General features: G+C 37.3%; 2 protein-coding genes across 3 annotated transcripts in view; one reads left to right on the top strand and one right to left on the bottom strand.

Moving 5' to 3' along the window:
* The window catches only part of gpr137c (G protein-coupled receptor 137c), a 43,142-nt gene extending 29,817 nt beyond the window's left edge, over positions 1-13,325 (bottom strand). The window contains exon 1 of the mRNA XM_039741488.1: positions 12,691-13,325. Within this exon, the coding sequence (XP_039597422.1) occupies positions 12,691-13,059 (369 nt within the window). The 5' untranslated portion in view covers positions 13,060-13,325. The remainder of the gene's footprint in view (positions 1-12,690) is intronic.
* Positions 13,326-13,690: 365 nt separating this feature from the next.
* The window catches only part of txndc16 (thioredoxin domain containing 16), a 169,205-nt gene continuing 156,777 nt past the window's right edge, over positions 13,691-26,118 (top strand). The window contains exons 1-5 of one of the 2 annotated variants that reach the window (XM_039741384.1): positions 13,691-13,782; positions 21,362-21,549; positions 23,337-23,419; positions 23,611-23,684; positions 24,048-24,122. In XM_039741384.1, coding sequence (XP_039597318.1) covers positions 21,390-21,549; positions 23,337-23,419; positions 23,611-23,684; positions 24,048-24,122 — 392 coding nt within the window. In that variant the 5' untranslated portion in view covers positions 13,691-13,782; positions 21,362-21,389. Of the gene's footprint in view, positions 13,783-15,704; positions 15,755-21,361; positions 21,550-23,336; positions 23,420-23,610; positions 23,685-24,047; positions 24,123-26,118 lie in introns of those variants that run through there. The other variant, XM_039741385.1, reaches the window with a different exon arrangement.

Below are 26,118 nucleotides of genomic sequence, written 5' to 3'. Positions count from 1 at the left end.
TACTGGTAGTTTTGGCACTTTGTGCAGGTGCCAGGTCCTGTTGGAAAATGAAATCTGCATCTCCATAAAGTTCGTCAGCAGCAGGAAGCATCAAGTGCTCTAAAACGTCCTGGTAGACAGCTGCGTTGACCTTGGACCTCAGAAAACACAATGGACCAACACCAGCAGATGATATGGCACCCCAAACCATCACTGACTGTGGAAATTTTACACTGGACCTCAAGCAACGTGGATTTTGTGCCTCTCCTCTCTTCCTCCAGACTCTGGGACCTTGATTTCCAAAGGAAATGCAAAATTTACTTTCATCAGAGAACAGAACTTTGGACCACTCAGCAGCAGTCCCGTCCTTTTTGTCTTTAGCCCAGGAGAGACGCTTCTGACGCTGTCTCTTGTTCAAGAGTGGCTTGACACAAGGAATGCGACAGCTGAAACCCATGTCTTGCATACATCTGTGTGTGGTGGTTCATGAAGCACTGACTCCAGCTGCAGTCCACTCTTTGTGAATCTCCCCCACAGTTTTGAATGGGTTTTATTTCACAATCCTCTCCAGAGTGCGGTTATCCCCATTGCTTGTACACTTTTTTCTACCACATCTTGTCCTTCCCTTCGCTCTCTATTAATGTGCTTGGACACAGAGCTCTGTGAACAGCCAGCCTCTTTAGCAATGACCTTTTGTGTCTTGCCCTCCTTGTGCAAGGTGTCAATGGTCGTCTTTTGGACAACTGTCAAGTCAGCAGTCTTCCCCATGATTGTGTAGCCTACAGAACTAGACTGAGAGACCATTTAAAGGCTTTTGCAGGTGTTTTGAGTTAATTAGCTGATTAGAGTGTGGCACCAGGTGTCTTCAATATTGAACCTTTTCACAATATTCTAATTTTCCGAGAGACTGAATTTGGGACTTTCATTAGTTGTCAGTTATAATCATCAAAATTAAAAGAAATAAACATTTGAAATACATCAGTCTGTGTGTAATGAATGAATCTAATATACAAGTTTCACTTTTTGAATGGAATTACTGAAATAAATCAACTGTCATGATATTCTAATTTTATGACCAGCACCTGTATGCACATACTGTAGATTATACTGTGATCATTTTTAATTATTTCTTGATATATGGTTTTGGCCATAATGCTGACTCCTAATTGTGAATTAAATAAGGGTCAGAAAAAAAAGAGAAGAAAGAAAGAAATGCTCCTAATGCTCCCAACATAAAACTGTACTGTGCTATTCAGTTTAAAAAAAAACAAAAAAACTTCAACATATTGAAATTAGCAACTCTGACTTTGATTATTTTTTAAAACAAACAGAACATCACATTTACAGTAGCAAACACACCTGGAATTTTTCACTTTTCTGTTTGTGTGAACTTTTAAATTTGTCAGGGCTTTATGAGAAAACAGCTTTGTTGACATCAACTTTCAAGCCTGTCAATACTTGCTGTAGCTCCCCAGTTGGGCCCCAAATTTAGGCGGCAAGCCACAAGTGTAAATCATCACCAGCTATTCAGCAGCTCTTTCCAAAACCACTAAAATAAACAGAAAGTAGACCATATTGGCATCACTAATTAGAACATCAGTTCTCACTTTTAGACCTTGCAACCATGCCAGGGCAAATTTCTTATGTTTGCTTATAATTGGGAGCAGATGGAAAGCAGATGAGAGAAACGAACAACAGTGGAATAATGCAGGCATTGTTTAACATTCAGCTAACTGCCTTTGACTAATCAATTATTAAACCCTTATTTGCACTTTTAAAAACATCACATTTGTCTCCCTTTTTTCTGGAGGATAATCTGAACTACAAGTGATTGTTAACTTGAAAGGAGCACCACTTGACTCTCATCTACAAAACTGCAAGAATGTTTCCCAAAAAGAAAAAAAGGAACTAGCATCACAAAATTAAAAACAAAATTAAACTGAGTTCAACATAAAATAACTCAAAGAACCATTATTTTTTGTAACACTGCAAACCGTTTCCTTTGCTGGACAATAATGGACTTATTTGACAATGATAAATAGACACACCTTGCATTGGAAATGCACAGTGCCACTTCTGCGCAGTAGTTTATTTTAATTTGACATTAATTCTAAAAAGGCATAAGCGAAATTATATAATGGAGCCTGAACTCCTCACAAACTTGTGATCGGTTTGTGCTTTTCTCTGCTTTTATACTGTATTTATTTATACATCTGGCTAAAGTGGACTGAAATCATAAGACTTCTAAAATGAATTTAAAAAGTCAATAGCTGACAAACAAGTAAAAACAGTGCCGCACACTTCAACGGTAATTTTACAAACTGTAACTGACCAAGAGTTTATTGCACATGTAATTTAGACTCTGGTTTGTCAAGTATTGCACACCTATTATTGTCAGTTATTTGTTGAAGGGACACGAGGTACTGATTCGAGTTTGTTGCTTGAATGCAACTCTCCATCTGATCTGACCCTCCAATATCTACCAGTTTAGCCGAGAAAGACCGAAATAATCTTTGTATACTTTTATGGTACTTGCATTATTCTCCACAAAACTTTGTAGCACACATCGGGTATTCTAGTCTCAACAATTGTGTATCAAGCAAACGCCAGACTGTTGCCAAATGTGAACATTATTGTACCTTTTGAATGGTTTTGCCTCCTTAACCTTCCAGCAAATTTTGCTAAAAGCAACTTACCCAACTCTCATCTATCAAATTCTCTCCAAGAACCTGTCGCTACTGTAATTCTAAAGAAAAACGCTTTATCTTATTTGCTGCTGTATTACTACTGTATAAAATGAATGATTTAAAATGCGGCTGTACAATCACGGACTCTTTTCACTGGGTGGAGGTCAATCGATGATTTTCAAGGTCCATTTTAAACATACTACTGTACCTGCATAATTGTTTTCACTTGACGGTGTCATGTTTTGTTATAAAATTTGTTTCTTACATAAAAAAATCATTTATGTCACAAAAAATGTACACACAACATAAAACTGTGATATGAACAGCCCATTGCAAATCAGCTCAAGAACATCTGATAACACAAATGATTCATTATTGCAGAACAGCTAACATTAACAGGATAAAGATGAAGAACAAAATAGATTTTCTTAATTTAACATTTAATTCTTCGCAGTTACTAAGAAAAGTATCAGACAAAAACGACACATTCAGACAGGACACCATTTAAGAAAGAAAATATGAATGCCTCTTAGTGGTGACAATAAACGCATCTATTGACACTAAAAATGAATAAAGCAAACATTCAATGTGCAATTAGCTACTGAAGGAGTCGACCCAAACAGTTGCAGATTGTCTAATAAGATTCAATTATTTGGATGATCATGCTTTTGAATAGAATACGAGTAAAACAGCTTCTTTTCAATGCCCTATGGATGTGAATGAATTTGATTTTTCATACACGCCAAAAGCCTCCTGCTGTAGAGAGGTACCATCAGGTCTCATTGAAATCCCATTCCCTCTCAGACACCTCAGCTTGTCAACAGATGGACTTATCTGAAATGGCCATACAGTAGAGGGGCTCAAACTAAACCACACACCACCTTCTCCATAACATAGCCACCACGTTTATTCATAACTAGCCAACCCGCGGCGTACCATACGACACATAATCAGGCCGGTTTTTTAATGATTTTTAAACACAGGGAGAAAATTAACATTTGAAAAAATCGGTAATGTAATAAATCAGCAAGAAAAACAACATTATAACAATGCACAGAACGAACCAACACAGTTAAACAGTTTGTTATGGTGCACGCGGTCGTGTGTCGTAACCGAAAACTCGGTTTTTAAAGACTGCTTACTTCATTGTTTTTTAACCTCAGTTGTAAAGGATTGTTTTGAGGATCCCATGGGATACCCCTCGCAAACCGTTTAACACGCTGCATATGGCGATTCACCTCCGCGAGAAACATGCCTCTATGAACAGTCAATGTGGCTCGGAGGTGCCAGGAGTTGGTGGGCGTGGCTCCTTCTGCATGTGCCATAGGTGTCTTACTTGTCGGTGGTTCAGTGAGTCCACGCCTCTTCCGGCGTGCTTTCCATGGTTGTCTTGCCTTAGTGAATTAGATAGATAGATAGATAGATAGATAGATAGATAGATAGATAGATAGATAGATAGATACTTAAACAGAAACAAACTTGATATCTAACATCTTGAAGAACAATTTTCAGTTGCCTGTGTTTCATGCCATACTCATACTGTTGCAAAGAATGCATCAAACTGAGAGAAAGACCATGTGATACAGGTGTCCAATAAAAAACAGGAGTTTGGATTGTCAAAAAGTCAGCAATTGGGGCCTTAGCCTTGTGACTGGGGAGAGCCCAACAGACACTACATCATTGAGCCCATCAGATTGTAACAGCGCAGACTCTAACATCAGCGCCGACTTAGCAGCAGTATCAGCTAGTGGTCAACACTTAAAACAGGCAACTTCTGTGCCAGATGTAGCAGATCATGTATTTAAGAAAAAAAAGCAAAAGCCTGCCACAGTCGCATGAGCACCATTCTAGTGAGGCAAGACCATTTGGTCCTTCTAGGGTTAGTAAGCTGCCTAAAACAGCAATGAAATAAGCAGATCCATCAAGTCAACACTGGCTAATAAATTACTGCACTACAAAATTTTACACAAGGTAGTAAGTCACGTTTCAATATTTGTTTCTAATGCACAGATCACTTTTAAATTTGGTTTTGGTTTTGAAGCGGTGAATGCCCAACCTTCTCTCTCTCTCATGACTTAATGTGTTAACTTTCTAATGAGCCTTTACAGTAGTCGCACTCTGATATACACTATGTAGAAGGTCTCCTTGCATTTTGTCAAACCAGATAAAATTAAACAATATTAAACAAAATAACTTAAGTTGCAGAGAGAAGACTTTACATGATCATTCAATACTTTACCATATAAGGGGTGATATTTACATAATCTAATTTACTTTGTCAATACTTTTAAACCATTCTTAATAAAGTGCTCATATCGGTGTTCTGAATATAATACTTTACAAAGATAACTTCTGTTTAAATGCCCTCTTGTAACCTGACAGTAAAATTCAAAACATTCCAGGTTTTTTTTTTTTTTTAAATAACTGTAACAATACCTTGCCTAATCAGATTCATTAGCTTGCCATGTCCGAATCCTAGGAAAATAGTTTAGAAAATATGATTCTGTATGAACTGATGCTGTATGTATACATTCTAGAAATTATAAAATAGTCTGATTTTAAATCTCGCTTGTCAACACCAGATTATTTTTCCTCCATATTTCTTCCCTGGTCATCCCTTTCTTCTTACATTCTAAGATTTTCACATTATGTTCATTGTTGATCAGTTTCTCCCAGTATGTGAGTTCGTCAGTGTAGGTTGCGTTTTAACTGTTCACAATCTGGCTGCTGGGCCATCCAGGAGTGGGTCTGGTCTTGTATCTATTACTGTCGGCATATGCTCTGGGAATCATGAACCTACGCGGGATTAGGCAGGTCTGACATATTGGTGCATGGATTTTGGGTCAACAGTCAAACACACAAAACAAACAGAATTTAAATTGCATCCTACTGAAACATCTTGACTGTGCTCACGTTTTGCCATTACCATAATTTATGTGAACAATATTACCTTGTTAACAATAAAATCCAAAGAAAACTCATAAGTGGAAACACATAACCAAGGCCTAACAAGTGCAAAATATGAAACTCAGATTAAAGCCTGCTGAACACAATTTTTTCTCCCACTCAACAGAATTTTCTCTCTTTTTATCTCTCTAGCTTACCTAATCTAAAAGTAAAAGAATATGTTTTCTAATACTTCATTAATTACAAAAAAAAAGCATGTTTGTTCTTCTTGTCAACAGAAACCGAAATATGAAACTGACTTTATAACCGTTGCTAGAGAACACTCAAGTATACTGAACGCCACTTTTAAAAGTCATGGAAACTATGGGTGGGAACAAAAACTAAATTTATCTTTTAATACAGAAAAGGGAATTAAATGAAGACTTAACAACCCTATAATTTTAAAGTTGTGCCGACAGCCACAATTTTACATTTTGAAGCAACACACAAAACTGAGTAATCACTCAAGCTGTGAAAAAAGAAAAAACGTTTTTTTCCATGAGCTTGCCAGGAAGTAGAGCTCACCAAGTTAGTATCAGTTGTGAAATGGGAAACAGCCCTGAACGGGGCACAGCAGTCCAACACTGGGCACACCTTAAGCATGGGAAAGGAACTATATAAGTAAAATGTACTATTATTATTACTACTTATAAACACGCTCCTTCCTTATACTTGTCCAGTTTACACTCACAAGTGAAGCAAACATGCAGCTCTAAAGGATACAGGAGAAAAGACTGAATAGCAAGAGAAAACATACAGGGAGACGGAGAACTGAATTAAGGATAGGAGTTGTGAAACAGCAACTTCCTAACCTGCTTAGTGCAGCGTCAGAGCACATAAAACACACATCAAATCGGTGTGTTACACTATCACTTATAATGCACACAGCTTTATACAACCAAGTGTGCAGTACTCCCTGTAGACAGCTACTAAAAGTAAATTTTGATATACTGTGATAGTTCTGAAGGAAATGTAACAAACATTGCCCTTTTACTGACAACATATGACAATTTAATTCATGAAGTTTGAATTGTTAAATTATTTCATTATCTAATTTGGTATGTTCTTAAAGCTATTAGCATATCCACTAAAACCAGCCACCTGACAAGTTTGTTCCAGACACCCCTAAATTCTTGTATAATGATTTTTGATTTCTGTTTTGAAAGAACATCCCTACTAGCATCCATGCATATGCACTTCACTAAGCTGCTAGATTCATGCAGAACTATTTGTGCAATGTACTAATTAGCAATTTTGTTTGGTATACCTATCTAATAAAGGGTTTGGGCTCATTACATATAATGTATTAACAGCTGTAAATTAATATGGGCGTAGACACATAAAAGCGTTGATAGTGCAGTCCAAGTATGCTGGTCTATGCCAAGCAACATACTACATATTTGGTCAGATTAGCTGGTGGCTTATCTCCGATTTCAATAGCTTCTTTGTCTCATTCCAAACATCCTATAGCTAAAAGAACTGTCACATTCCTGGAACTGGGATCTTTTTAGTCTAGCAGAACGTAGCATTACCTTACCGAAAAAGTCAATTTTCAAGGGGTACACTGCTGCCAAGAATAAAGCACCCATTCAGCAATGTTGTTCAGGTGTCTAGGTTTATTTAAATGTTGCTCTACAGACCTTGTGTTGAAAGACACTATATAACAGGAGTCTCTACCACGTCGCTCGCAAGCTACCGGTAACTCACAACCCCTTTCCATGTAACTCGCCAAAGGGTTAATGAATACTACATAAATTTGAAAACTTGATTAGTCAAAATTAGGGATGAGCTTTCTTTCCAAAAAATCATATCACGATCCTTTTAACACAAAATCATGATCCATAATCCGAATAGCAATCTATCTTTTCAATGTGGCATACACTTAAGAGACTATCCAGACTCAAACTCATCAAGACCTAAATAACACTTCATTTTAAATAACAAACAAAGTTGAATTTAATTCTTCTCTTGTTCACTAGCTAAGCGGAGTTAAGCTGGCAAGTGAGTGAGGAAGGCCCCTTCCCTTCCTCCCGTTGCGTGTTTCTTGAAATCTTGCTAATAAATCGGTACCGTTAACGAACTGATTCTTAGCACGATGAGAGAAGTCACAAATTCAACCGGAATGCTCAAGCAAAATTATGGAAAAAAAAAAAAAAACCGATCTAAATCTGTTAAGTAGTTCTCTCGTGAAAAGCGGACAGACATTGAATTTTATATATTATATATAATATTATATACAAAATAATGTGCAGTTAAAGTCTCAACAGCATTCTCAGCATTTCTGGAGCTTAGTAGAGCCAGATAACTATAAGAATCTTCACCAAACAGCTCTGAAAATGTCTGCTTTATTTGGGTCTACATACCTCTGTGAATCTGACATGAATGTCATGAAGTCAAAGTTCAAAACAAGACTGACAGATGAACATTTAAATGACTCGTTAAGAGTGAACCTAAGTGGCTGCACTCCACCATACACCTGCCTCTCTTGTTGACTCCATGCAGTGCCAGTCATCTGACTAACTAAAAAACACATCACACATGCAACTGGACATCTGAATAAAGTCAAAAAGTGACATGGAACAAAATGACAAAGGAATAAGTCACATCTCTGTATTTGGAATCGCATTGTTTTGTTTTGAAAGTATTCATGTTTTAATTCAATAGTGTGAGATACACTACAAAATGCATACAGACATACAAAATGCACTTGCAGGTGAACTAAATATTTTTTGTGATGTTTTAATGCAAAATGTGAGTTTTGAAGACCGACATTTTGTAAATGTTCAGGTAAAACAAGCTTATTCAGTTTGTTTGGGTGGAAATAAGCTATGAGAATAAGTGCTAGAAAACATGAGTAGCTCTCGGCCATTTTCATTTTGTAAAAGTAGCTCTCAGGGGAAAAAAGGTTGGAGACCCCTGCTATACAAAATAAAAATAACACCCACAACATTATATTGCAACCACCAATGATGATATCTTACAAGAAAGATCAGATTCATGGGATCTACGCCATTTCAACAGCATAAAGAAGCAGGAACAAAGATTCTTTCTGGAGTATATTTGTTACTCCAGGGAAAAAAAAAAAACAAACACTGGATACTGTTTGAATTCCTTATTTAAATGTAAAAATCACTTTCACGGCCACAAGTAGACTTTAAAACTTGCAATACCCATTTCACACTCACACACACTAGCACATCGTGTATATTTAGCTCTGGGTGTGTCCGTAGGAGATGGACCCTATACTTGTAATACATATAGTAAATGAACCAATAATTGAGACTAGAATATTTCATATTTAAGCTTTTGCTTGAGCAGGTGAAAAAGGGTTTTTAAATTTGTGAGGTGGCATAAATATGCTTTGTTATGAGTTATAAGTACAATATCAATGTAGTATATAGACATAAATTATTCAACATTCACACGCAACCAAAACATGCTGTAATTACTACAACCCTACCACCACCATTCAATCAGGTACACAAACCTGTAATGAATCACAAGCCAACATTTTTGTTTTTTATTTAGTGAGATTACCCTTTTTTCTCTTTGGGGCACATGGACTTTAGCAGTCTATAAATGCATTTTCTGAGTTGTGATTATTGTTTTTTGTTTCTCATTGGGCTTCTCTGCAGCTCAGGCTAGATTTATACCCGTGGAGATAAATGGTGGCCAGTCTGGACTAGAGCAATCATATAATTCACATTAGCTTGAAAATACTGTAACCTAAGCTGGTGGCACATTATATAACCTCTACTGGGACTAGACAAATATAATGACTGTCGTTGGTGCACCTTATTACCTTGAGGATGTCAGATTAGATGACTAGGAAGGGTAGAGGAAGGAAAAAACAACATGGCTCCATAATAACTTCTCAACATACCTTCAAATTTCCAAAATGTCTACTGGCTGGCAGCACCAGTGCCTGTATGAAGCTTTTCCATGCATGGCGAGTTTTGCTAGAATCTTTGCCTTTTTACTTTTAATATATACAGAAAAGACCTCTCTTCAGAATATACTGTGTTTCTTCTATTCTCATGGATGCATTGCATACATTTTATTTCCATTGAGCACTCATTTCTTGTCACCTATCACACACACAAACCTGCCCTTATAACTTAAGACAAACTGAGCTGCAGGCTGGTCTGTCCAAGTCACTGGGAAAGTCAAAACTACACGACTAGTTTCACAGACACACACTGTCCCTGACTGGTTAACATTAAGTCTTAGACTAAAAATCTCTGAGAAAAATTACTAGACTTCTTGCTTCTCTGGATTGCACCAGCTTGTGCATGTGCAATATTCTATATTCAACATGAATTGTCCTTCAGGAGCTCTGAAGGAAAAAGTCCTATAAACCGCATGTTTCATATTAAATTCTTTTTTTTTTTTTTTTTTTGAACCTTTTTGGAAGACGGACACAAGTGCTTAATTTAAAGATGGCCAGGAAACTTAGTACAAGTATCTCTACACTATTGCGAACATTAGTGGTGAGCCATCTCTGGGGAATCCATAAGTATTGCATTTTGTCATGATAGTGCATAGATGGTGAAGCAAAGCACATTTTCATAGAGACTGAACTCCTATACCCATACATGAAAGGGGCCAATAATACAATGCCATGTTGGTACTGATGCAGATGGCAGGTAATGCACTTGATTGAAAAGAATGCCTTGGTAGCTCACATTTACTTTAAGGCAAGTCTCTTGTTCTATGCTCCACTGCATAATAGCAGGTCCAGTACCTTTTACTAAAAAAAAATAAAAATTGTATGAAGGAGAGTATGAATGAAAATTACAGACAAACACAAATTACTATCCTCAGATCACTCACAACACCATTTCTGTCCAAACCTTTTGCTAATAAAGGTACTTACTGTCAGATTATTTGACTTACTTAATTCAATTCTTAATGCTTTGTTGTATGCCTTTTTTTTTTATTTTTTTTTATTAACATGGTTCACTAGAAAACCACCTATAATGTGATCTGTTATAAAAGAGAAAAATACAGAGAAATAATGGGAACAATATTTTTGGTACCTGAACTCCTTCTTTTGGAGGAATTTCCAAGAACAAATCAGGTATATAAATTTCAAACAGATTTCTTTTTATACTAAAAGCTTTCATGACCAAATATTAATTCAGCTTAATTGCACATATTAATAAAAGGATGTTGCAATAATCATAACATTTTTCATCTACGTATTTATTAATTTCATTAACATACCTTTTCTGTTGCAAGATCCCAGGTAGACCAAACTTCCATTCATCCATTCACTACTTGTACCTACTTGACCAGTTTTTGGGTTCTGTGTTTTGAGTTTATACCTATTACACAAGCACTGGGTGCTAGGCAGGGGCCAACCCTGGATACAAGTCTATTTGTGGGATGGGACACAAAGCCTATCATTGTTATATTGAGCACAAATCAAACAACAATGGACAGGGGGACAATCTGCCAAACGACATGTTCATATATACCGTCACTCTTTCATCTTGAGCTAATTTTGTCACTGATTCTATCTGTATTTCTCTTTCAGAATTTTTTAACATCTCTAAAAAAGTTGTGAAACATATTTATATACAAAAATCGTAATTGGTAACAAATTCTTCATCAAATATGCCTTTTAGTGTTTTAATGAAATACCACTGAACATTCTCCCTCTCCAAGCACTCAACCTCTGGAAGAAAAACTAAAGACAGTCAATTAGCTTTTTGTGTTTTGTATATTATACACACAACTGTCTGTACACCTTGTTTTATGTGTTTTTGCACCTAACAAAACGTGTTAGGTTTCACAATTTACTACCTGTATTATCAATCTGTTAAAAACAAAGACAAACAAAACAGGCTCTCTATATAGCAGGGGCTCCTAGAAACATTACGCCATAGTGTATAAATCTATTCTAATAGAAAGTACTAAAAAGGAGATGTTCAAATCACTTGCTCATCCTTTTTAATTTTATATTATAATTTATTACAAAATCTTGCTTCAGCATGCATTGCTTTTCCCACTGTACTTCCACTGCCATATGCTAAATACAAATTTATTATTATGCAAGTCTTCTCATACTAAATATTACTATACTGGTCTTCATTCCAAAAAGCAGCATCTTAAATGTAAACTTTTTGGACAGTGGTGAATGCTATAGGTATTATTTTTAGTTGTGTATCCCTTGAGTCTTACCAATCATGCCGTGTACACTTGTCAATCAGTGTGACATACTATCTGAGGATATGAAAATGATACAAGGCTAAAGGTTCACAAACTCACACCACATCCTCGGACTCTGTGCAGTCCGTGCTTAAACTATAATACCACCAGTTTAAGTAAGAAAAGTGCATGACGTGTATTGTGATGATACACAACAGCGCATGGTGCCATATAAAACAGAATGACACTGGAGGTCAGTCTCGTCGAGTTTCTTGAGAATCGCCACTTTCGTATTTAATTCCAGTCTGTATTAATACAATTACTGTACTGACATTTCACTCTCTTAGCTCAAAGTATGAGTAGAAACCACTGAAAGGTTTAAATCAGTTTTACCTCTGGGAAGATCAGATGGCATTGATTATTCTCTGTTCAAATAAATTCATAAACAAAAAATAACTCTTTCCCCCTTTAATCAACAACTCGCATACTGTAGCCATCACCTTCTGACTTGAGCTGCTTTTCCTTTTCACCGAGCATGTACTCACTTAGATTCTCCCTTGCAAAACCCATACTCACTTGGTCTTCCACACCGTGTCCCCTCTGCAGACGTCAAAATTTACTTTCAAAACTTGTGTTCTAAATACATAACAGAACAACCACTTCGGCATGGTTATCTATAATAAAATGAGTTTTGAATCTCTCATACTCTAGTGATCTCTACGCCTGCAGTTGCCTCCCTTGCGTTCTCGCTCCTACCATCACCCCCGTCTCGACATTAGTACGACATGCTTGTCGTCACCCAGCTTTCAGTAGTCTCTCCAGCCCGCTGCGCAAGTTCTTTTTTGTGTCTTGTTGCTTACCCCAAACTTGCAGGCTCAACTTCACACACACACTCCCCACAGATCACGGTTTGGCCGCGACTCACCTGTGCGAAGTACAGGTTGAGCAGGCAGAGCGTGAAGAACTGTAGACAGACTGGGAAGCAGTAGAGAAGCCAGTAGGGCAGCGGTTGCAAATGGTTCGCTTGAAGAACGTTTCTGAAGTAAAATGAGAAGAGGGTCGTCCGGAGCGCTGACCACAGCAAGCACAAGAAGAGAAACACGCTCTGGTAGCTGAAGCGTTTATGTCCATAGTGCAAAATGAGCCACAGCTGCAAGTAAACAAACACGAAGAGGAGCGAGTAAAGAGTGATGTATAGCACCGTTAACCCCAACTCCACCGCGGGGGACACGGTAGCTTGGGGGGGCGAGTCCGTCACCGAGCTCAACATCTGGCTCCCTGATAGCAGCATCATTCATTCCACAAATAAAATCGAAGCAGACAAATTCAAGTCCTCTTCGATTATTTTTAAAAAGGCCTTAACTTTTTATGCGATTTTATTCGGTTTAAAAATATACATGTTCGAATTTTGTTAAAAGATAAGAACAACTCATCTACATTTTACTAAACATAAACACGAAAACAAACAGTGATAATTTCAAACGTTTTCTCTCTAAAAACCCCCCAGCATCTCCGACCAACAGCTTTTTCTCCTGCGCTAAAAATCCCGAAAACTCAGAAAAACAGGCTGGGGGAGTCAATCAGCTGATCAACGTAGCCCCTCCCCTCATCCGGCACAAGTTTAACGGTGCAACTGCGCGCCTGTCTGCACCATATTGGCTCTTCCCGTCATGTAAACCGAATTAGCCGAACGGTTCTTATGATCCGTAATGGCGCGCAGTATCGAGCGCTTCACTGAGGTTCAGCCCATGTTTGCAGTTTGAGCTTCCCATTGGCTTACTTCAACCCAATCACCGCTCTCATCTTTTTAAATGGATGCTGATGACATCAGCGCTTTGACTTAAGCTTGTAATTGGCCAAAAACCTTCTTTGGTTTAAATATGACACGCCCCACCTTGCGTGCGCGTGCCTTTAGATTTATTTGTTTGAGCTCATTGGCTTAAATTGTTGTCTGTCGATGAACTGTTGCCGGAAGTCGAAGCGAACTAAAGCGAGCATGGGGCTCAATACATAACGAGTAAGTAAATCAATTTAATGCATTAAGTTATACGGAGGAGGTCCAGGGAGTTAAAAAAATGTTGGAGGTATAATTTGTTTAAGATGCTTTTGAAAGTCTTATTGTTTGGAACACAACGTTTCAACGGTGTAAAATTGATAGGTTGTGTATTTATAACTGTTTCATCTAGTGTATTTTTGACACGAGGGCGTACATAACAGATTGCACACGCACAACCCTGTGAAAAGTGCGACATATTGAATCCCCAGAACTACACTGTGTCCTGCCTCGGCTGCTTAGGAAAGATTCTCTGCAACGTCGGGGGCAGAGTCTTTGTTAAATGTTAATGCGACATGCTGCCCAGTCCTTGAATCGCTTGCAGCATATACACCACTTAGTCCCTCGTCAGATCTAGAAATGTAAAATATATGCTTAACCTGTGAACTTTGAAAAAAAATCAACATGATCTAACAGAAAGTACGTTTGGAATTAAAGTAGGCAACAGAAGTACAGAAGCTCTCCTTCAGGACTGAAGAGTGCTATAACGCTGCCCACGTAGCTCCAACCATTTAGATAGATAGATAGATAGATACTTTATTAATCCCAAGGGGGAATCCACATACTCCAGCAGCAGTTATACTGATACAAAAAACAATATTAAATTAAATAGTAATAAAAAATGCATATAAAAGCAGACAATAACTTTGAGTAATGTTAGCATTTACTCCCCCGGGTGGAATTGAAGAGTCGCATAGTGTGGGGGAGGAACGATCTCCTCAGTCTGTCAGTGGAGCAAGACAGTGACAAAAGTCTGTCAATGAAGCTACTCCTCTGTCTGGAGATGACACTGTTCAGTGGATGCAGTGGATTCTTCATGATTGACAGGAGTTTGCTTAATGACCGTCGCTCTGCCACAGATGTTAAACTGTCCAACTTTACTCCTACAATAGAGCCTGTCTTCTTAACAAGTTTGTCCAGACGTGAGGCGTCTTTCATCTTTATGCTGCCTCCCCAGCACACCACCGCGTAGAAGAGGGCACTCGCTACAACTGTCTGGTAGAACATCTGCAGCATCATATTACAGATGTTGAAGGACGCCAACCTTCTAAGAAAGTATAGTCGGCTCTGACCTTTCTTACACAGAGAATCAGTATTGGCAGTCCAGTCCAATTTGTCATCTAGCTGCACTCCCAGATAATTATAGGTCTGCACCCTCTGCACACAGTCACCTCTGATGATCACAGGGTCCATGAGGGTCCTGGGCCTCCTAAAATGCACCACCAGCTCCTTGATCTTGCTGGTGTTAAGGTGTAAGTGGTTTGAGTCGCACCATTTAACAAAGTCTTTGATTAGGTTCCTGTACTCCTCCTCCTGCCCACTCCTGATGCAGCCCACAATAGCAGTGTCATCAGCGAACTTTTGCGTGGCAGGACTCCGAGTCATATTGGAAGTCTGATGTATATAGAATGAACATGACCGGAGAAAGTACAGTCCCCTGTGGCGCCCCTGTGTTGCTGACCACAATGTCAGACCTGCAGTTCCCAAGACGCACATATTGAGGTCTGTCTGTAAGATAGTCCACGATCCATGCCACCAGGTGTGAATCTACTCCCATCTCAGTCAGCTTGTCTCTAAGGAGCAGAGGTTGGATGGTGTTGAAGGCACTAGAGAAGTCCAAAAACATAATTCTTACAGCACCACCATTTTGATATATCCGTCAATTAGTTGGTCCCAGTGCTACAAGAAGACCCAGAACTGAAGTGATACTAGACGACTGTGAATGCTAATAATATGTGAGTTGTGCTGGAATGACTTATTATTACGAAATCATTAGGTGAAACATAAACTTTTTGAAGCAAGCCGCCTATGTGTATTTTTTCCCATTATTCTTGATAATAAGATCATGACGCTTAACCAATATATTTCCTTTCAGATTCGCTGTGGCTAAATATCCCTAGACAGGTGCACATCCTAAATTTTTAGTTAAGCTGGAGTAAGTAATATGTCATAATTGTTTTTTTTTAATCCAGAATTATTTAACTGTTTTTAATTGTGTTGATTTGCTTAGAAATTGGGCATATAGTTGGCCCCACTTGAAAACTAACACAAATTCTTCAGATATAAACCAAACTGTTTTCATTTTTAAAATGTTCCAATACAATAAATTATTCAAAACTAAAAGTAGGTACCACAGCCTTGTACGAGAAGAATTCTAGTTAACTTGTCTTCCAAATGTAAATGTTTGTAAGATTTAATTTTACTGTATTGATGGTAGCTACAAGGTACGCTCATTGCGAAAATTATTAGGAACACCTGTTCACCTGCTTATCCATGCAATTATCCAATCAGCCAATCATGTGGCAGCAGTGCCATGCCTAAAGCCATGCAGATACAAGTTGGGCGCTTTAGTTAATGTTCATATCAAACGCCAGATTGGGGGACTGTGGGAAATGTTAGTGCATGATTGTTGGTGCCAGATGGACTCCTGATCTCCTGGGATTTTCCAACAAAACCGTCTCTAGAGTTTACTCTGAATGATGTGAAACACAAAAATACATCCACTGAGTGGCACGTCTGCAATTGGAAATACCTTGTTGATCAGAGAGTAAAGAGGAGAATGGGCAGACTGGTTTGAGCTGAGAGAAAGGCTACAGTAACTCAGTAACCACTCTGTACAACTGTGGTGAGTAGAAGAACGTCTAAAATTGCACAACAACAACCAGTCACTAATTAAGAAAAGGGTTATAATGGAAACCTGCAACCAGTGCGGCCCTCTAGGACTGGAGTTTGAGGCTACTGATCTAACCCATGTAACAGATTAATAGTGTAGAGATTGAATGAGCTGACATAGTGTGTCTGGTAAGAGTGAATTTAGGGCAATGAAGATAGACATGTACAGTGAGATGCAAATGTTTGGGCAACCTTGTTAATAGTCATTATTTTCCTGTATAAATCGTTGGTTGTTACGATAAAAAATGTCAGTTAAATATATCATATAGGAGACACACACAGTGATATTTGAGAAGTAAAATGAAGTTTTTTGGATTTACAGAAAGTGTGCAATAATTGTTCAAACAAAATCAGGCAGGTGCATAAATTTGGGCACCACAAAAAAGAAATGAAATCAATATTTAGTAGACGCTTCCTGTAGGTTCCAATGAGAGTCTGGATTGTGGTTGAAGGTATTTTGGACCATTCCTCTTTACAAAACATCTCTAGTTCATTCAGGTTTGATGGCTTCTGAGCATGGACAGCTCTCTTTAACTCACACCACAGATTTTCAATTATATTCAGGTCTGGGGACTGAGATGGCCATTCCACAACGTTGTACTTGTTCCTCTGCATGAATGCCTTAGTGGATTTTGAGCAGTGTTTCGGGTTGTTGTCTTGTTGAAAGATCCAGTCCCCAGGCACAGCTTCAGCTTTGTCACTGATTCCTGGACATTGGTCTCCAGAATCTGCTGATACTGAGTGGAATCCATGCGTCCCTCAACTTTGACAAGATTCCCAGCCCCTGCACTGGCCACACAGCCCCACAGCATGATATTTTACTGTAGGTAGCAGGTGTTTTTCTTGGAATGCTGTGTTCTTTTTCCTCCATTCATAACGCCCCTTGTTATGCCCAAATAACTCAATTTTAGTTTCATCAGTCCACAGCACCTTATTCCAAAATGAAGCTGGCTTGTCCAAATGTGCTTCAGTATACCTCAAGCGGCTCTGTTTGTGCTGTGGGCGGAGAAAAGGCTTCCTCTGCATCACTCTCGCATACAGCATCTCCTTGTGTAAAGTCTGAATGGTTGAACGATGCACAGTGACTCCATCTGCTGCAAGATGATGTTGTAGGTCTTTGGTGCTGGTCTGTGGGTTGACTCTGACTGTTCTCACCATTCGTCGCTTCTGTCTATCCGAAATCTTTCTTGGTCTGCCACTTCGAGCCTTAACTTGAACTGAGCCTGTGGTCTTCCATTTCCTCAATATGTTCCTAACTGTGGAAACAGACAGCTTAAATCTCTGGGACAGCTTTCTGTATCCTTCCCCTAAACCATGATGGTGAACAATCTTTGTCTTCAGGTCATTTGAGAGTTGTTTTGTGACCCCCATGTTGCTACTCTTCAGAGAAAATGAAAGGAGGAGGGAAACTTACAATTGACCCCCTTAAATTTCTCAAAAATCTTTCTCATTATAGGATTCACCTGTGTATGTAGGTCAGGGGTCACTGAGCTTACCAAGCCAATTTGAGTTCCAATAATTAGTTCTAAAAGTTTTGGAATCAATAAAATGACAACGGTGCCCAAATTTATGCACCTGCCTGATTTTGTTTGAACAATTATTGCACACTTTCTGTAAATCCAATAAACTTCATTTCACTTCTCAAATATCACTGTGTGTGTCTCTTATATGATATATTTAACTGACATTTTTTATCGTAACAACCAACGATTTATACAGGAAAATAATGACTATTAACAAGGTTGCCCAAACTTTTGCATCCCACTGTATTTTGTCTTTCCTTTTGTTGAGTGAAAAATAAAAAAATAGCATTAAGTACTATTTACAGTTTAAACTGACCACATTCATATACAGTAGATTGGTAAAGCTAATAATAAAATAGCCAGAAGTTCTGATATTTATTTATTTATAAAGCACTGTAAAAACAACATCAAGGCTGACCAAAGTGCTGTAGAATAAAAACCCAACATATCAGACACATAACCAAGTGAAATATAAACACATAAGAGCTGAAGAGATTCATAATAAAACGTACACCGATAGCCAACATATCATACTTTTAAAAGCCAGAGAATAAAAGTGTGTTTTTAAATAAGATTTAAAGACAGCAAGTGAAGGAGTCTGCGTAACGTGCAACTGCAAATCGTTGCAGATTTTTGGGGCTGCAACTGAAAAAGCCCGATCACCTCAAGAGTCTGCATCGTGCCTTGGGAACATGCAAAAGCATCTGGTCTGCTGACCTGTGGAGTGAGACTGCACATAAGGGTGCAGCAGTTCCGACAAATAAAATGGGGCACAACCATTAAAGGATTTAAAAACAAATACAAGGATCTTTAAATGGATTCAAAAACGAAACTGGAAGCCAGTGAAGGGAAGCCAAAATCAGGGTAACATGCTCATGCTTTCTTGGGCCAGTTAAAAATTGAGTGGCAGCATTTTGCACCAGCTGTAGGCGAGCAGTGGCGGCCTGGCTAATTCCAAAAAGAAGCGCATTGCAGTAATCTAGACGAGATGTTATAAAAGCATGTATCACCATTTCAAGGTTGCGTTTAGACAAAACAGGCTTGATTTTTGACAGCCGCCTCAACTGAAAAAAGCATGATTTTACCACTGTGTTCACATGGCTATCAAGTTTTAAAGTTTAATCCATTTTCACACCTAAATTTGTGATCATGGATTTCTCAGATTGAGCCACAGTGGAAAGGTCGATGCAGGGGGTCCCGCAGGTGCCATTGGGTCTAAATAGCATGACTTCTGTCTTGTTCTCATTAAAATTTAGAAAATTTAATGCCATCCAACTCCTTATGTCAATAAGGCAATCAAGGAGGGGCTGCACAGAACATGGACCTTGGCGCTTTAGAGGGAAATAAACCTGACGGTTGTCTGCATAAAGACGAAAGGAAATACCGTGTTTCCGAAAAGAGTGGCAGCAGGTACAAGGAGAACAGAAGAGGTCCCAGGATGAAGCCCTGTGGTACCACCCAGGGAAGGGCAACAGAGGTGGAAGTAAAATAATCAATGCTGACACAAAAACTTCTATCTGAGAGATAGGACCTAAACCATTGGAGAGCTGAACCCGTGATGCCCACCCATTGCTCTAGCCTGGAGATGAGGACCTTGTGGTCTATTGTGTCAAAGGCAGCTGTTAAATCCAGAAGCATAAGTAGTACACAGTCACCACAGTCCACTGTTAAAAGAATGTCATTAAAAACCCTTAGCAGAGAGGACTCAGTGCTGTGGTGAGTTTTAACCCAGATTGGAACACTTCCAGAATTGCATGTTCGTCCAGAAAGGACTTCAGTTGGGTACAGACTCCGAGAGTATGGACAAAAAAGGTAGCTTGGAAATAGGCCTAAAGTTAGACATAACAGAGTGGTCCAGACCCGTTTTGTTTTCAGAAGAGGTTGCACAATAGCATGTTTAAAATTTTAGGCAACACACTACAGGTTAAACTACCATTAATAATTGTAAGAATGGAAGGATCCAAGGTAGAAAAGACCTCCTTAAGAAGTCAAGGAGGGACAACATGAAGGGGGGAGCCAGATGGCTTCTTACTGGAAATCAGCTGCTTTAAAAAGGGGAGAGTGACCGGCTCGAAGATGTCAAATACAGCCAAACAGGGTATTAAAACGGATAGATCATGAGAAGGTGATGAAATGAGGGCCTTAGTGCTTACAACCTTCTTCAAAAACAAGTAATACAAATTCTCGCAAGTTTCCCTAGAAGCTTCCAGATAGACTGGTTCAGAACTCAATGTGTCAAAAAGTACTGTACGTGGGGCTTGTGAGAGTTAAAGCCAATAACTTCAGAAAAAAAAATTGATCTAGTAGCTTTCAAAACTTTCTGATAATACAACCAACTTTCTCTCAAAATTTCAAAAGAAACCTGCAACCTGTCCTTTTTCCACCTCTGTTCAGCTCTCCTGCACTCCTGCCTTAATATCTTTTTTTATTTTAAATGTATAACTTAAATCTTATGTTCTAGTTCACTGAATAAAACCTTTATGAAAAGGATAAATCAAACCTCACTGATAAATATGCACATGGCCACATATATTGGTATTATTTGGGAAAATGAATCGGTAACTAGACACTTAAATGATTGCATTTCAAAACATGTTTCCCTATTACTACCGCCCTGTAACATTTGTCTGTTCATCCATATCAATCTTTTCCCTTTCCTGCCATATTAATAATGTAACTGTTTATTCATGTGTACCACAAAATTCTGCTTAGTGTAAGAATTATACAGTTTCTTTGTGGTAATGTTTGCAGTTAAATTCCTATGAAAAGGACATTGTTGAATGTTGTGGACAACTGGAAAAAAATGCTATATCACAATATATTTTGCTGTTGCATGATGCTACAAAAACCTTTTGTACAATCATGTGAAGGTCTGTTTATGGCAAGGGAAAGGAATGATCACTGAAATTGTATGATTTATGTATGAAAGATAAAATAATTCTTACACAGATCTCTACTGAAGACATTCTATTTAAGAAGCAGTTTGTTAGTCCCCAGTAGCAGGCTACAGATTTTAAATCATTTACATTAAATGCCAGTCCCTCCTTAAGGAATTTTCAGTTTTTAATTCATTTTCATTTGCTTCAGTAAAAGATTTATTTTTAATTGGAAAATTAATTCAATGTAAAGAGTGGAATGGAATCTCAAAGATGGGGAAAAAATCCTTTCAAATACTTTATTTGTAGTATCAGCAATGATCACAAATGTTTAGATAAGATACAATAATCATTTGTGTTGTGTTATGTCTAATATTTGTAGCTAAAATATAGGCCAAACTGTCCCTTCATCATAAAAAATAATGGAGCACTATATTGGATATCATGTATTTGTGATTTTTATTTATTTAGGAGTCAAACTGGACATGAAAATTTCAAAATGTCAAGACAAAACCTAATGTTAGTCATCTGTCTGATATATTTAAGCAACATAGTAATGATCCACAACAGCTCATCTCAGCCAAGACAACTTATGATGACTAATTTTGCGGAGATTTTAAACTCTGGAAAGACGTGGCTCGTATACTTTGGTAATAAAGGTAAGAATATAAGTTTTAAAGAACCTTAAATAAAGATTAAGCTTAAAGATCTTAATTTGTAACTACACATTATATAGAAGTCACACATTCTTGTAAGGTGCTTGTGTTAGTAGCCTAATGGGTGGAATTCTGTTGACCTTTTTATGATAAAGATTGGTATAGTTGTTCCTCTCCAACTTGGACTGTGTACAGCTACTTAACCTTAGGCAAGTAAGTCAGACAGCCTTAAGGCCTCCTCAGAAATTTTATCCTTAAAAGTCTAAGAAAGGCTCACGAATGCAATGTTCTCAGTGGCCACCAGAAGGTATCCTAAACTGTAACGTGTTTTCCTAAAGACTTTATGGACCTACCCTTCATGCTGCAAGTAACACTGAGCTTAGCTGGAAGTGACCCTGAGTGGGTACTTCAAGCTGCCACACTGCTGGGGAGCTCTTTGAGCCAAGTTCTTAGTTTGGAGTAAGGACTGCTCTTGATTCGAATAGAGAATGGGTGTGAACAAAAGAGAGACCAAAAGAGTATAAATAATAAGTACTTTTTACTGTCCTTTTTAATATGGCAATTGGATGAGGCACCCCACTATCTGCCAAGAGGTCAGTAACTATATATATATGCAAGCATGTTCTATATAGAAATTTAGAAAATTAATAACAACAGTATTTCAAGCTCAATCTATTTACAGGAGAGAGATACATTTGTGTTATTTCTCCTCTCTTAGCCATCAAGGTTTATATTGTATACTGAGTTAGCAGTAGATCTTCAAAAAAAACATTTTACTTTGCAAACAAGATGACAATAGATAGCCACATAACACTGCCTAGAGAGAGAATTTAAATATAAGAAAATAAAACTAGGTAAATCCTGAAAATTTAGGAAACAAATGAGAATATCAAAAATTAACCAATTAAACATGGAAGAAAACTGATAATCAAAAAACATGTAGGCAGCATAATTAGCCTGTATTAAAGTAGGTCTAAAGATTGAGCTAAAAGAAATGCAGATTATAAATGCCATAGATTACATCTTTTTTTGTTGTTGTGTGGTATTATGATTCTTTAGCATATTTGAATACTGTCAGCAGCTTATAGTTTATTTATTTAGTTATTTGGTAAGGAACTTTGATGACAAAAGTTTTTAAATCTAGTGTAATTTATAGTACTAGTTTGGTTACAAGCTAGTAAACATTGTAGTATACAGTAGAATTCCAGTAGATGGCTTATAGAGCCGGAGGCAGCACCAACACCATCAGCAATATACCTTTTATACAGGTCTGGTACAAAGTCTTGATAGGAAGAAAAGAAATGCTCTTTTAACCAGCTGAGAAAGATGTTGGCCTAGCCAGCTGTCCCATCTTGGGACTCGTTGCTACTCCACCAACATGATGGGAAAAGTTACCAAAAAAAATCATTAAAGTTGAGAGTGAGTTCTGCCTATCAGACATATGCCAAATACCACTGAAATAAACAGATTAGATATTAACCTAATGTATATATTAGAAAAACTGCAATTGCCCTCTTAATCTTATTTTAGTCAAAAGGTGCAGTTACTCTAAAAGAAATTTCTAATTTTTTTTGGTAATTCTTTCTGTATAGTAAAATTAATTTTCTGAAGTTTTTCTAGGCTATAAGAGTGTGAAGTGGCATTGATCCTAGCCATATTTGTTTCCTTTCTTGCACTCATTGTTGTCATGATGGGCTGTGGTTATGAAGCATGGATGATAGTGAACTATCTCCTTGAAAAGGAACCTTTATAATATCATTATTACAGCTGTTTTGATTTTGATTTTCTAGTCAATGCACCAATCGAGTTGTTTCTTAAAGAGTTTGACATGTCGGCAGAAGTCTTGGAAGATTATGGCATTTTGACTGCTAAGGTAAATTTACATAATATGATAAAATTTAAAAATCTAATTTTAATGAGTACATATGTAACATTTAGTGAATGTTTTAAATGGAATCTCTCACTTGGTAAAGTACTTCATGTTCATGTTCTTTAATGGACTTTTAGCTTAAAACATAAATAATTTATAAGATTGTTCTTAATTTTTTTATATTTGTTGTTAAGGTGAATTGTACAAAACAGAATATCACAAAATACTGCACGAGTGAACATGTATTGAATAAAGTACATTTATTTAGGTAAGTTATACAGTATTGTCAGTTCTTGCAATCCAGCACATTCATTCCTCATGCTATGGTTTGCCTTTGCTAGGTGACAGCACCCCTTGAGGCTGATAGGGCTTTTTAATTCTAGCACTTCAGCATAATTTTGTACTGTACCAGGGATCATTTGTGTTTTTCTTTTTTCCCCTGTCCAAGCTTTATTTATTTGATGCATATTTTTTTATTGTGTTTCCATCTAATACTTTTTGTCCTGCAAAGAATTTAGCCGTACACCTTATTTTATGTCTTATGTCTCAAACTTTATGCCTAAGTTTGAACTACATTTCAGGTCAATGGATGATTTCAATTCATAAGATATAATGTCTTTTTTTATTTCAGAGCTGGGCAGATATTACAAACCTTTGTAACTGATACAGTTTTTGATGTGAATGCCATTGTGGCTCATGTTCTCTTGTGAGTATAATCCATATTCATAATATTATAATTTTAATGGCCAGCAAAGCTCGGCTACAAATAACTAACATAAATTAGGAAATACCAAGGTAAGTAACCCTGAACAGGTATTTGGCCTCCATCAGCTACCAAATGATCTTCCTTACGTAAATTCTAGGCAATTTCACCATATGGTATTTTTAGGTATTGATAGAAAATGCCCCATCAGGAACCAATCCAGAATATCTCAATTGAGGTGAGATCTAGCAAATACAACAGATTTCTTATATTGTACTCTTCAAACTCTTTGTTGATAATGTGTTCCCTGTGGAACGGGGTATTGTCATTCAGGAGCACACTTTAGGATAACAAATCCTTCAATACAGGGTAAACAAGAAAACTAAAAATTGGTCACCTTAGTTGATGAAATCATAGTTATATAACTCTCCTTAAATTATGAGAGTCTGTTTGTAGAAATAGATGACCTAACTAATCAAATGGCATAGCTTAAACAAATCCATAAATCGACATCATTGTGAATTTCAAATTCCTGGGTGGCATCATTTCAAACACTTTAATTGGAGGGTTAAAATATCTTATACAGATAAGAAGGTACATGATAACCATATATTAAAGTCCAGAAGGTCAAACAAGACCCTATGGCCTTAAATCTGGAAAAGTAAAGTGAATCCACAGTAGTAGTAGTAGTGACACCCAAACATCTTTAACTCTCAGTATTCTCTAGCTGTTTGATTAGAGAATGTTAAATTCAGAGGATGTTGACATTAAGTTCATGCTTATTTAAGTATTTTTGTTGGTTGTGGAAGATGATTATAGCTGTTTTTATGTTGTATATTTACATTAATGTTTCATCTTTATGAGGTCAGTGTGAAAAATAAGCATTGAGACCAGTAGATGTCTTTGGTTATGCTCCACACATATACTAATTTTCTTGACGAGTAACCTGGAAATTGTACCCTTCTCTGAAGTTCTTTTACACACTTTTTTCTTTTGAAAACTAGGGGGCTTTGTCTCCTCCTCGCTTTGCTTGGCAACCCCCGTGTTTGGTTTTCCGGATACACACTTTTAAGATTTTTTTTTCTTTGAATTGTTGCTATTTCATTAGTTTCACTTTTATTTCAGAACTTCGTTAAAAATAATATTTGGAATCTTTCGAGTCCCAACATGCTGAATCTTTTAAATGCAGTCCATGAGACATGTGTTTAATGACTTTCTACTATAATTCAGGATAGGTTTCTCTGTTTGGAATTTCAGCACAGACAAAACGATCTTCATCATCAGCAGTTAATAATTTATTTTTGCAAAGTAACCAATAAATGCATGTGAGGTAAACTCCGTTTTTGAAATTCTCTGACTTAAACTTCAAAGCCTTGCAATATTTACATACTTCTGACATATCACCTATGTTCATATGTCGAGCTCTATTCGCCTTTTCGTTATTTCTCTGAGTAATAATTTCTCCTTGTTTGCGCTAATGTGATCTTTACTTTCTTTTTTTTGACAGTTTTGTTTCTTTCTGCTTTCATATTTTTTATCTTGCTCTGCATGTGTATCATGCCTACTTTTTTTTTTTTTGAGTCTTTTGTATTCCTGTTTTCATTATCTCTAACCTGCTCTGCATGTGTTTGCCCCCCCATTGTTTTTTAACCTCTTTATGACGTTTTACTTTTTTTTGTACTCTTTGTCTTTTATTTCTGACCTCGCTTTGTCCTGCTTTTTTTTTTTTCAATGACACCTGGTTTGTGGTGATTATTTTCCCTATTTTCGAGTAATAATTTCCGTTTGTTTACACTACTGCGATCTTTACTTTCTTTTTTTTGATACTCTCTAATTTTCCTGCTTTCATATTCTTTAACTTTCTCTGCATTTGTAGGGCGGCAACTTTTTTTTGTGCCTTTAGAATTCCACTGCTTTCATAATCTCTTACTTGCTCTGCATGTGTATATAGTGCCAACGTTTTTGAACGTCTTTATGAAGTTCTACTTTGTCTTTTAAT

This window comes from Polypterus senegalus, chromosome 18 (assembly GCF_016835505.1).
Source record: "Polypterus senegalus isolate Bchr_013 chromosome 18, ASM1683550v1, whole genome shotgun sequence".
Taxonomy (NCBI): Eukaryota; Metazoa; Chordata; class Cladistia; order Polypteriformes; family Polypteridae; genus Polypterus; species Polypterus senegalus.
Note: the sequence above shows the minus strand (reverse complement) of the source record. Positions and strands in the feature narration are given on the sequence as shown.